Raw genomic sequence first — 13,740 nt, forward strand, 5'->3', positions numbered from 1 at the left:
GAATTTAAAAATGTCAAAGTAGAACAGATTCAGTTTATTCCACAAAACGACAACAATAATAAAACAAACATGAGGAAAACCGACGGAATATTTCCGGTTAAAACAGAAAAATTCTGTTGGTTTTTCTATAAAACCCAAACTGGCCAACAATTCTGTCTGCAAACAACAGTTTTCAGTCTTGTCTGCAGGTGGATGATCAGAATGGGGCGGAGCATGAAGCTTGTGGCCCCGCCCAGCGTATTTTCTACGTCACAATAATGTCGTTTGCTCCTGATTCACTAAGATTTGAATAAGAAAAACTCAGAAATGCAGTTTTAATCTTGATTTTCTGTCTAAAGGGGTTAAAGTAGGAACACCTAAACCCCCAAAAGCACCATCTTCATCAAATCGTGTCTTTAAAGTGACGGCTTGTGCTTCTTCTGGTCTAAAAACAGATTTTATCTGGATTTGCTTCTTTTGAAAGCGTTTTGTCTTCCTGATGATAAATGAAGCTTCTTTCTTGCAGGTTTGGTTTTCCCGCTGCAGCTCAGCGGCTCTCTCACATTTGGGGCGTCTCTGTACTCGAGCTCGCTCTCAGGGGGGGGGGGGCTCGCTTTGAGCGGGCGACTCAAGGAAACACGGCAGCAACTGACAGCCGAGGTTTGACCCCCCCAGCGTGTCCTGAATATCAATAGGCTGACGGTCAGACCCCACAAGCGCGTCAACAATCGGTCGGCCATCTTTTCCCGCAGCCTCCAGATCTTCTCAGGAATCTGAGGCCAAAGCCGGAGTTATTGAAGCATTTTAATGAATAACTTTCTGTGAGAGGAAACCAACAGAGCAAGACGTGAAATGAAAGTCTGGCGTGAAATAATAGTAGACGGGTCAGATGTTAGATGACAGATATTCTCCTAATTAAAACTGCAATTAAAACCAGATCCTGATCCAGATGAAGCCACAGACACATTCCTGCATCTGGACCGCCAGAACCCGCACCTCATGATCTGCGTGACCCCGCCCATGTTCAGCAGCTCCACAGCCCCGCCCACACAGATGAGGAAATGCATTCATTTACCCTACAGAGCACCCCCCCCCCAGAGCAGTCAGCCTTCAAAAGCTAACAGATAATCACATTATGTGAATAACATCTATGATTTCCACTACATTCATTTACCTGAGAGTAAAACTAACAATATCGACTTCCACCTGTAGGGGGCAGCAGCTGCAAAACTGTATTCTTATGAAGTGATATTTATGCTGCTGTTGCAAACAAAACTGTCTGAGTTGCAAATGAAAATATTCAATATTTGCTTTCAAATACTTTTTCTTTGTTTTCATTTTTTCTTTGCTGAACGATGGCAGAAATGTGACGCTGACCTGAAACTGGTGAGAGCAAAATCAAAGACAGGAAAAAAGCGAGAAGAGACACAACGCATGAAAACACGTCTTGCAAACATAAATATATATTTTTTTAAGAAAAAAAAGTTTGAATGTTTGTGTTTTTTAAAAAAAATATGCTTAAAAGACAATAAAAATACTTTAAAAAAAGATTTGAAAGCAATTATTTAATATTTTCATTTGTAACCTAGAATGCTGTGTGTGCAACGTGGTGGCATAAATATCACTCCATATACTCTGAGCGTCCAAAATCCATGAATGCTGCTAGAACCTGATCCAAGGCCCAAAAATCACTCGTTAGTCTGATTACATTTAATAACATCAAACATTTCAACAACTAAGAAATACCTCGTATTGTCTAAAGGTTCTAGCTGCTTCTCCCATCTTCCATCCATCCTCCTCCAGGTCACATGACCAGCAGAAGCCCAGACCTCCCATTCCTCAAAAAGTCCCCATCCATTTAGGATAATCCTACATAATTCAGTGTTTTACTTTGTGTGGTTCTGCAGATGTACATTTCAGTTCTGAGACCCTGCAGGGACATGAGTGAGCCTGAAACATTAAGGCTGGAACATTCATCTACAGATGTTCCCCCGGTGTGGTTGTGCAGCCTGGTCTGGGTCTGGGAGCGCCACAAGCAGAACTTGAGGAGGTTTTTGTGGAGGAGGACTGAGCATCTGTACTTAGACTGCTGCCACGGCGACCTGCCGTAGAAAATGCACTAATGTCCTAAGCCGGGCTGTTCTCAGAGCAGAACTGTTCTTTCTAGTCAACAGGAAGTTCTTTTCTTTGTATTTTCAGATACCTGAAGCCGGACATAAAGAAGAAATCGAAGCACAAAACAGCCGTGAGGAAAAAGACGCTCAACCCCGAATACGACGAGGTGAGGCGTCTGCTCTGCTGGAATTCAGACGCTCGCACAGACGGATGACGCTAATGAGCCCCTCCCTTCTGTGGTGATCGTTTGACCCTCCTGACAGACGCACAGCACACCATCAGGACGGAAAAGCAAATACCGCCAAACACGGGCTGTTGTCTGAACACGCGTGTCCGTCTGTGTCACTGCAGGAGTTTTTCTACGAGATCTCTCTGACTGAGCTCGCCAAGAAGACCCTGGAAGTGACGGTGTGGGACTACGACCTGGGACGCTCCAACGATTTCATTGGTAAGAGGAACCACTGGGTCAGAACCGCCGCTCCAAACCCCGCCCGCTCTCTGAAACCTGTTCCTAAATCTCCTGATCAGTTTGTCTGAGGAAAAAACTGCCCCCCCAGTTCAGTTCTGAGACCCTGCAGGGACATGAGTGAGCCTGAAACATGAAGGCGGGAACATTAAGGCGGGAACATGGAGCCGGGAACATTAAGGCGGGAACATTAAGCCGGGAACATGGAGGCGGGAACATTAAGGCAGGAACATGGAGGCGGGAACATGGAGGCGGGAACATTAAGGTGGGAACGTGGAGGCGGGAACATTAAGGCGGGAACATGGAGGCAGGAACATTAAGGCGGGAACATGGAGGCGGGAACATTAAGGCAGGAACATGGAGGCGGGAACATGGAGGCGGGAACATTAAGGTGGGAACGTGGAGGCGGGAACATGGAGGCGGGAACATGGAGGCGGGAACATTAAATCGGGAACATGGAGGCGGGAACATTTATTTGAACATGGAGGCGGGAAAATTAAGGCAGGAACATTAAGGCGGGAACATGGAGGCGGGAACATTAAGGCAGGAACATTTATTTGAACATGGAGGTGGGAAAATTAAGACGGGAAAATTAAGGCGGGAACATGGAGGCGGGAACATTAAGGGCGGGAACATGGAGGCGGGAACATTAAGGTGGGAACGTGGAGGCGGGAACATGGAGGCGGGAACATGGAGGCGGGAACATTAAATCGGGAACATGGAGGCGGGAACATTTATTTGAACATGGAGGCGGGAAAATTAAGGCAGGAACATTAAGGCGGGAACATGGAGGCGGGAACATTAAGGCGGGAACATTTATTTGAACATGGAGGTGGGAAAATTAAGACGGGAAAATTAAGGCAGGAACATTAAGGCGGGAACATGGAGACGGGAACATTAAGGTGGGAACATTAAGGCGGGAACATTAAGGTGGGAACATTAAGGTGGGAACATGGAGGCGGGAACATTTATTTGAACATGGAGGCGGGAACATGGAGGCGGGAACATTAAGGTGGGAACATTAAGGCGGGAACATTAAGGTGGGAACATGGAGGCGGGAACATTTATTTGAACATGGAGGCGGGAACATTAAGGCGGGAACATCAAGGCGGGAACATTAAGGTGGGAACATTAAGGCGGGAACATTAAGGCGGGAACATGGAGGCGGGAACATTTATTTGAACATGGAGGCGGGAACATTAAGGCGGGAACATCAAGGCGGGAACATCAAGGCGGGAACATTAAGGCGGGAACATTAAGGCGGGAACATTAAGGCGGGAACATGGAGGCGGGAACATTAAGGCAGGAACATGGAGGCGGGAACATTAAGGCGGGAACATGGAGGCGGGAACATTTATTTGAACATGGAGACGGGAAAATTAAGGCAGGAACATTAAAGCGGGAACATTAAGGCGGGAACGTGGAGGCGGGAACATTAAGGTGGGAACATGGAGGCGGGAACATTACGGCGGGAACGTGGAGGTGGGGACATTAAGGCGGGAACATGGAGGCGGGAACATGGAGGCGGGGACATTAAGGCGGAAACATTAAGGTGGGAACATTAAAGAGGGAACATGGAGGCGGGAACATGGAGGCGGGAACATTAAGGCGGGAACGTGGAGCGGGGACATTAAGGCGGGAACATGGAGGCGGGAACATTAAGGCTGGAACGTGGAGGTGGGGACATTAAGGCGGGAACATGGAGGCGGGAACATGGAGACGGGAACATTAAGGTGGGAAAATTAAGGCGGGAACATGGAGGCGGGGACATTAAGGCGGAAACATGGAGGCGGGAACATTAAGGCGGGAACATTAAGGCGGGAACATGGAAGCGGGGACATTAAGGCGGAAACATGGAGGCGGGAACATTAAGGCGGGAACATTAAGGCGGGAACATGGAGGCGGGGACATTAAGGCGGAAACATTAAGGCGGGAACATTAAAGTGGGAACATGGAGGCGGGGACATTAAGGCGGGAACATGGAGGCGGGGACATGGAGGCGGGGACATGGAGGCGGGAACATTAAGGCGGGAACATGGAGGCGGGGACATTAAGGCGGAAACATTAAGGTGGGAACATTAAAGTGGGAACATGGAGGCGGGGACATTAAGGCGGGAACATGGAGGCGGGGACATGGAGGCGGGGACATGGAGGCGGGAACATTAAGGCGGGAACAGCTGTCGAGGCGGAAGCTGTTTGAGAAACTCTGGTTTGTTTGACAGCTTTGGTTCTTTTTCCTGATCAAACGGTGAAAATGATCCCAGGATGTAACTCATCAGTTCATCAGTCAAATGAAAGCAGATCCAGAAATCAACAGGAAGGCAGCCGTGGTTTCATTTGAATGAACCTTTATTTGCAATGACGACCTGGCCCTGGGGAGCAGTGAAGATTAACCTTTATACTGTGTTTGGGTCAAAATGGACCCATTTCAAGTCAGAAAACGGGTCAAAATGGACCTGGACACAATATAAGGGTTAAAATGACCCAAAGATCTGACAGATCTCCTTTTAGTCCTGTGATCTGAGGTCAGGAGACTCTCCTCATTAAATAAAACATAAATGTTCAACACCAACATTCAATCAATTCCTGACAATCATTAGATGTGATTTTCAAAGGACACTGATCTTCCACCTGTCCTGGCTAGGGATGGGTATCGTTAAGGTTTTAACGGTACTACTACTCTTATCGATACTGCTTATCGATTCGGTATTTTAACGATACTCTTATTGATACTTTTTGAGGACGAATAATAAATAAATATATAACAAATGAAGAACATAAAGTATTTTATTTCTTCATTATGCAACAAAACTGTTTTTTTTTAACAAAAAATTTTACTTTGTACATGAGAATGTTCCAGAATGTTCATTTAAATTATTTAATCTAATTATTTGTATTCTTTATGAGCGTGATGTTTCCTTTGATCTTTTGTCCATTCTCCACAACCTTGAATAGACTTTTCTGTCTGTCAAACACCAGAGTTAAGTTAAGTTAAATTAAATGATGGAAACAATTTCATTTTCATGCAGACTCCTTTCTATTTATTTATTTTTGTTTAAATCCAGTAAACCCAATAAATTATATTAATTTTACGGATGACAACTATCATTAGTCATTAATTATTATTAAGTATTAGGAAGCAGCTGATAGTTTGTCACGGGTTTGGCATCATAAGCGGTGAATCTAACCCGCCTCTCTACCTGTTTGTTTTGTGCAGAACACGCCGCTACACAACATACGGTCATCGTAGCAGCAAGGTGACAGGATGGTGGGGGCTGCTTGTTGCAAACTTTATTAATTTTACGCAGAAACGGGTGTTCTTAGTCTAGGGCGCTCACGTGTCCCCTACGAGATCGCCACTGTGTGTGCGCTGCCTTGTCTTGTGTGTGTGTGCGCGCGGCGCGTGCTGTCTGAACAACAGCCCCGCCCCCCGTGCACACAAATAGACAGACAGAGCTCTCCGCTTCAACGAGAATACCGGAATTAATATAATCATTAATTAACGGAAATTGACTGACTTGGTGAGTGAAATATGGCAGAAAACGCTTGTGGGACACAAAAAAAAGAAAAAAGACAAAGTAACTTCTCCAGTACCGATAGCAGAACCGTTCAGGTCAGATCTTAACGATACTGCGGTATCGTTAAGATCAATACCGGGGCACGGTATCCATCCCTAGTCCTGGTCATCAGAAACGGCGGTAAGAACACGCTTAGCCAAAGAGAGTCTTGACCCAGTGACCCCGAAGAGACGTCTCACACTCCAGCCTAGGTTGTGACGCAGTCATGATCCCCAGAGAGGAACTGAAGGTCTGTACCCCCTGTTGGTGTGTAGGTGGAGTCTCTCTGAGCTGCCGCTCCAAGGGGGACGCCCTCCGCCACTGGATGGACTGTCTGAAGAACAAAGGCCGCAGAGTGGAGCGATGGCACGTCCTGACCAACGAGCTGCCACGAAGCTTCAGCCACGACTAATGCCCCGCCCACCTTCATGCATGCAGAACGTTAACGACGTCATGGTCCCTGATTTCCGTTTGGACAGATTCACGTCACTTCAGAGCAGTAGTCGCCTGAGAACACGCGTGTGAATGTTTACAGCCCAGCAGTTGGAGGACGCCTGACCTCCATTCTTCTTCATCTGCAAGCCGAAGCTCATTGGCTGCTTCAGCAGGTCAGCATCACACCAGCCCTCAGAACCAGACCCTCTATGGTAAAAGACCCCCCACACCGTGTCCCGGCTGCCCCCGCCCTACGCACCCCCTCCCACCTGAACCAAGGAAACACGGCTGCTGCAGCTCAGGGTGGCACCAAAGACCCACAAGACAGAACTCTGATGACGGGTTCTCATGTGGCGTCTTTGGATTTGTGGTTTACAGACTAAACTACTCAGTCAGGATCCAAAACACCTTCTTCTGATGAAACCAATCAGATTCCCCAACATTTTGTTTTTGGAGCGCTTAAAACGTAAAGCTTTGCTGTACTTATATTTTGGTTCTCCAAAAGAATTCAAGTTCTTTAAAGGGTCTATCCTTAAATGAAATTAAGTTATTTTCTCAGCTCATTTTCATACCAGGAAGTAAGACTAGTCGATCTCTCAGGCTCCGCCTTTCTCACCTTGTGGGTGCCGCCCATTTCATGACATCATTCTGGAGTCGGCCTTTCTCCCTCGAAAACAAACATATGAACTTTTGCAAAGATGGATGAAATATTGTTCATACAAAAAAAAAAGATTATTTAGCCGATCACCGCTAGCACCACAGAGTTAGTGGGCGTGTCTGTCAGCCTGGGGGCGGAGCTTGCAGTGTAGACTCTTCCTGGAAGGGCGGTTCCTCACTTTGTGATGTCACAATGTGAGGACCCCCCCTGTTTTGGTGGATTGGGAGTGGCTGGTGTTCACAGAGCAGGTTTACAGAGGAATGCTCAGATGAATGGATTTAAATGGGTTTGTTCCCAGTGAGGAACCAACATTAGAAAACACTCAAAAACTGATATAAGCCCTTTAGGACAACCATTTTCTGACACACAAAATGTGATAAAGTGGTTTCAGCTAACTTGATCGCATAGGCTGATTAAAGCTAAGTAGTCCCACTGTGGGCTTCAGCCTTTAGCTACATTTATTTCCTAAATGTCTTTTTTTTTACCATTCAACACCGCAGAGCTAACACGCTCTTTGATTTACCCAGACTCATCGACCGTTTGCACGTATTTCCAACACATCGTGACGCTGCGGCTTTGTGTCGACATGTGACGCACAAAGGCACTTCTCATCAGAATCAGCTGATTCACGTTGATCGTGTGAACTCTTCACCATGTGGCGTGTTGTTTGTCAGCACAACGCTGCGTTTCTCTGAATCGGACGTTAATAGTGTAAAAAGTTGAAGCGGTAATTTCCTGAACGCTAAAGCTCTGATGTTAAAGGTGAACATGCTGCGTCTGTGAAAAGCCACATATTGATCACATTTGTGTTCGAAACACGTAGGAGATGAAAACGTCTACGTCTGAACCCAATTCCCGATGTTGGTTTGTTGTCGCTCTCAAGCGTAGGACGTGATTGTGCGACTGACCTACAAACACATGGATGTACTACCGTGTGCCGTTAGAACCACAACAATCCTCAGACCTTCTGGGATGTAAGTTTGACTTCCTGAGTTTCTCAGATTAAAGTTTCTGCAGGAAATGAGACAAAGTTGAAGCTGGTTTACTGTAAACCCAGACCAGCTCCAGCTCAACACAACAGTCGAGTCAGACTCTACAGGAAGCGACAAACTGCTGGTCCAGACCGGGTCAGGATGTCCTGATGTGTTGGAGCTACTGGAAGGATGTTGGCGATAGTGCGTACCTTGCATGCTTTGGTCCGGTTCTTGTTCTGACCTCGTTTGTGTTTCCTTTATAACTAAAAGCTCGCCGTCGGTTTGGCCTTCGTCAGGCCTGATCCTGGTCTAAACCTGTTTGGACGGTCCGGAGGCTTTCGCTGAGTCTACCGTCAGGTTCTCCACGTGTTTGTGTTCCACCGTGGACGTGACGAGGAACCGTTCTCCTGCGTTTACTGCTTAAAAAGTTAAAGGTCGCAAATATAGAAAACATAGAAACAGTGGGAAACAATCATTAAACCCTTTTAAATGAATCCGTTGTGATAACTGCTTTGGTAGCAAAGCATTTCTACATATTTGCATTTAGAAGGAATTAGAGATAACTTTCAACAGGTTAGGTCTCACGCCAAAGGACGCACTCTCTGTTTAGTTTGGGATTTGAACCTTTGACCGACCGCCCATAAGCCAGGTTGTTCACACATGTGGGGAATGACCGGCTTTCTGAAGAAGAGTTCCTCATCCGGGCAGGATGGACCCTGGCGGGTCTATTCAGCCCGACCGTGCCTGATGCCTTCCACCATGCCTCCACTCAGCGGTCCGGTCCGGTCCAGTCTGGTATTTTGACGTTTCCATTATAGAATGGACCCGTTACGATGGACCGAACCATTTTGGGCCCCTGTTTGCTGAAGGTCCATAAAAATGGAGCGGACCTGTTGGGGCGGAGCTAGTGTTGAAACGTGTTGATTGGCTGAAGGTCATTACTGCGACCTTTAAACGACTTTCAGTGATTTGTGGAAAGGCAAAGAAATGAGCTGCTGGACGACCGCCAGCGCTGTGGTTAGCTCCGCCCCGCAGGCGCCATAACGGTTCAACCCTGGAGGGCAAACGCTCATCTGAATCGCCTGGACCATCCTAAACCAGACCGGACCGCTCAATGGAAACAAGGCTTTCCAGAACCGCAGACTGGTTCCAGAACCCACACGGGACAGTACCGTCACGCTCTGAACCGACTCAGGCTCCTTCTCTGCCAGAGATGCATCTTCAGGAACCAAAGATAGCAGCCTTTCAGTGCTCTTTACTGCCCCCCACCCCCTACTGTCCCTCCTGGGGGTGTTGAGGCTTCAGAACCGACATTAAGGAGGCCCCCCCCCCCCCCCCCCCTGTAAGGACAGGGTTAATGGATGAGGAGGGGTCACAAATGCCCTCCAACCAAGGGCTTTTACAATCCTAAGAGAGCTTGAAGACCCCCCCCCCCCCCCCCCGATGATGAGAGCAGCACCTGAAGGGGTATGAGGGCAGATAACCCCCCCCCCCATGACAGCTCTCACCACGACCACCGGAGCATTTCCATCCCATCAGCCTCATCACATCCGGGAAACGGAACCGGTTCTGAGGGTTCTGGGCCTGAAGCTCGGCTTCCCTCAGGGACCTTTGGTCTGAAACTTCTCGGCCCCCCCCTGCATCTCTGCGGCACGCGTGTGCGCGTCTCTTCAGGTGGTTCTTCCTCGTCGTTGCATGATGCAGTATGTCGACATACTTCTATACTCTGCCTGTTTTCTAACGTGTTCCAGTGAGACATGAAGCAGCATCCAGGTTCCGGTTCTCCGGCGTTCCGGTTCCTCTTATGCACCACTGAATGTAGGAACGTGGCTCTCGGTGCGACCTCCTTGTTTACACTGATCTCGTGCTCTGCAGCTGTTTCTATCAGGTGTTTTCATGCAACAATAAACTTGGAATGCAAACTGGCCTGAGTGCTGCTGTCTTCACTGCTGAACTCTGGTGTTAGACTGCCCCCTGCAGGTGGAGCAGGCACCTGCAGCCCCAGAACCGCCAGTGGACCCACGGTCCTTTCCAGGACCAGACGCTGACGTCACAAACCTTTGGCCTCCATGAGGTCCAGGATGGTTTCATCTCCAGACCAAAGCCCACCAGTAGAAGTTTGTGAGGAAAGCTTAATGCCGGATCCTCAGACGATCGCCCATCCTCCTCAGAACAGAAGAAAATGTCTTCGTCTGATGACAGAACCGCTGCTTTCCCTGGAGGAGCTGGACGTTCTCCACATGAACGGCTCAGGAAACAAAGGCCTCCAGGATTCAGGTTCTCCGGATCAAGAAGGAATCTGGAAGAACGGACTGATGTCGCCACAGGAAAGCTGACGTGGCTGAAGATGTTCCTGAATGTTTCTGTGACCTTCAGCCTGAGAGGTCAAACCAGAACTCAGAGGAAGAGCTGCTGCTGTGAAATCGGCTTCATTGGGTTCTGTTTGGCAGAAAAGCACCCCCCCCTTGGCGGAGCGGGTCAGAACTTCTACAGGTTCCTGATGTCTGAGGCTCAGACGTTTCTGCAGAGGAACCAAAGCCGCTCCAGACCTTTGATTGGCAGCTGCAGGAAGCACCTGGAGTCATCGCCATGACAACCTCTGAGGAGACGGGGGGGGGGGGGGGGGGGGGGGGGGGGCTGATGGCTGCAGGAACGGGTTTCTGCACGTCTGCTTCATCACAGCAGAAGCACTGATGATCATCCACAGATCTAGAGACTTCAAGTGGAGAGAGGGAGACCTGGAAAAGACCTGCAGGCGACCTGAAGGCCTGCAGACGACCTGCAGACGACCTGCTGACGACCTGAAGGCCTGCAGACGACCTGAAGGCGACCTGAAGGCCTGCAGACGACCTGAAGGCCTGCAGACGACCTGAAGGCCTGCAGACGACCTGCAGGCGACCTGAAGGCCTGCAGACGACCTGAAGGCCTGCAGACGACCTGCAGGCGACCTGAAGGCCTGCAGACGACCTGCAGACGACCTGAAGGCCTGCAGACGACCCTAAAGCCCTGCAGACGACCTGCTGACGACCCTAAAGCCCTGCAGACGACCTGCAGACGACCTGAAGGCCTGCTGACGACCCTAAAGCCCTGCAGACGACCTGCTGACGAGTCTCATCTTGCCGTCTGTAGACCTGAACCCACAGAACCCTGAATGGACTCCTGAAGACCCCACAATCAGAACGGTTCCGTCCCGCTGGTTTGAGGTTTTCCAGCCTTCGGTCGGTTCCTGGTCTGCTTCCACGTCTCCGTTTGGTCTTCCGGACCTCCACCCACCTTTACACATCTAGGAACCGCCAACCGCCTCTAGCAAAGAGCAGCAGAGGCAGAACCAGAACCAGGACTGAAGCCCAATGAACAGACCGGGCTGTGCTCCACAGCGCCCCCTGGTGGAGTCCAAGGAGTTCTGCAGAGGAACCCAACTGATGGAACCTTATCAGAACCTCAGAGTTCATGTGGTTTTATTGTCCTGATCATTGCTGGACGTGAAGAACTTTGGTAAAAACTGAAGTTTAGTCCACTTCAGAACAAAAGCACACGTGGAGACGGGAATCGGGTTCACCAGAACACAAATGTTCTGGAAGAACTGATGGTTCTGATGACGATTAGGACAACATAAGCCGTAGATCTTTAGCAGCGTGAAGGTCGACCTTAAGGTCGCCTGGGTTTAATGAAACATAAAAACAACCAGAGGGAGACCAAGGCGCACCCGGAGATCAGGTGTTCTCTGGCGTCTGGATCTTCCTTTTGTTGGAGAACGCTGTGCAAACATCTGTAGGTATGAGGGCAGATAACCCCCCCCCCCATGACAGCTCTCACCACGACCACCGGAGCATTTCCATCCCATCAGCCTCATCACATCCGGGAAACGGAACCGGTTCTGAGGGTTCTGGGCCTGAAGCTCGGCTTCCCTCAGGGACCTTTGGTCTGAAACTTCTCGGCCCCCCCCTGCATCTCTGCGGCACGCGTGTGCGCGTCTCTTCAGGTGGTTCTTCCTCGTCGTTGCATGATGCAGTATGTCGACATACTTCTATACTCTGCCTGTTTTCTAACGTGTTCCAGTGAGACATGAAGCAGCATCCAGGTTCCGGTTCTCCGGCGTTCCGGTTCCTCTTATGCACCACTGAATGTAGGAACGTGGCTCTCGGTGCGACCTCCTTGTTTACACTGATCTCGTGCTCTGCAGCTGTTTCTATCAGGTGTTTTCATGCAACAATAAACTTGGAATGCAAACTGGCCTGAGTGCTGCTGTCTTCACTGCTGAACTCTGGTGTTAGACTGCCCCCTGCAGGTGGAGCAGGCACCTGCAGCCCCAGAACCGCCAGTGGACCCACGGTCCTTTCCAGGACCAGACGCTGACGTCACAAACCTTTGGCCTCCATGAGGTCCAGGATGGTTTCATCTCCAGACCAAAGCCCACCAGTAGAAGTTTGTGAGGAAAGCTTAATGCCGGATCCTCAGACGATCGCCCATCCTCCTCAGAACAGAAGAAAATGTCTTCGTCTGATGACAGAACCGCTGCTTTCCCTGGAGGAGCTGGACGTTCTCCACATGAACGGCTCAGGAAACAAAGGCCTCCAGGATTCAGGTTCTCCGGATCAAGAAGGAATCTGGAAGAACGGACTGATGTCGCCACAGGAAAGCTGACGTGGCTGAAGATGTTCCTGAATGTTTCTGTGACCTTCAGCCTGAGAGGTCAAACCAGAACTCAGAGGAAGAGCTGCTGCTGTGAAATCGGCTTCATTGGGTTCTGTTTGGCAGAAAAGCACCCCCCCCTTGGCGGAGCGGGTCAGAACTTCTACAGGTTCCTGATGTCTGAGGCTCAGACGTTTCTGCAGAGGAACCAAAGCCGCTCCAGACCTTTGATTGGCAGCTGCAGGAAGCACCTGGAGTCATCGCCATGACAACCTCTGAGGAGACGGGGGGGGGGGGGGGGGGGGGGGGGGGCTGATGGCTGCAGGAACGGGTTTCTGCACGTCTGCTTCATCACAGCAGAAGCACTGATGATCATCCACAGATCTAGAGACTTCAAGTGGAGAGAGGGAGACCTGGAAAAGACCTGCAGGCGACCTGAAGGCCTGCAGACGACCTGCAGACGACCTGCTGACGACCTGAAGGCCTGCAGACGACCTGAAGGCGACCTGAAGGCCTGCAGACGACCTGAAGGCCTGCAGACGACCTGAAGGCCTGCAGACGACCTGCAGGCGACCTGAAGGCCTGCAGACGACCTGAAGGCCTGCAGACGACCTGCAGGCGACCTGAAGGCCTGCAGACGACCTGCAGACGACCTGAAGGCCTGCAGACGACCCTAAAGCCCTGCAGACGACCTGCTGACGACCCTAAAGCCCTGCAGACGACCTGCAGACGACCTGAAGGCCTGCTGACGACCCTAAAGCCCTGCAGACGACCTGCTGACGAGTCTCATCTTGCCGTCTGTAGACCTGAACCCACAGAACCCTGAATGGACTCCTGAAGACCCCACAATCAGAACGGTTCCGTCCCGCTGGTTTGAGGTTTTCCAGCCTTCGGTCGGTTCCTGGTCTGCTTCCACGTCTCCGT

At 49.9% G+C, this 13,740-nt stretch overlaps 1 protein-coding gene across 1 annotated transcript in view; it reads left to right on the forward strand.

Annotated features, from left to right (window-relative positions):
* Positions 1 to 10,109, forward strand: part of doc2a (double C2-like domains, alpha) — a 35,002-nt gene extending 24,893 nt beyond the window's left edge. The window contains exons 9-11 of the mRNA XM_023957215.2: positions 2,179 to 2,260; positions 2,446 to 2,542; positions 6,393 to 10,109. Coding sequence (XP_023812983.1) covers positions 2,179 to 2,260; positions 2,446 to 2,542; positions 6,393 to 6,529 — 316 coding nt within the window. The 3' untranslated portion in view covers positions 6,530 to 10,109. The remainder of the gene's footprint in view (positions 1 to 2,178; positions 2,261 to 2,445; positions 2,543 to 6,392) is intronic.
* Positions 10,110 to 13,740: the final 3,631 nt, after the last annotated feature.

This window comes from Oryzias latipes, chromosome 8 (assembly GCF_053564925.1).
Source record: "Oryzias latipes strain Hd-rR chromosome 8, Olatipes_Hd-rR_3.1".
Taxonomy (NCBI): Eukaryota; Metazoa; Chordata; class Actinopteri; order Beloniformes; family Adrianichthyidae; genus Oryzias; species Oryzias latipes.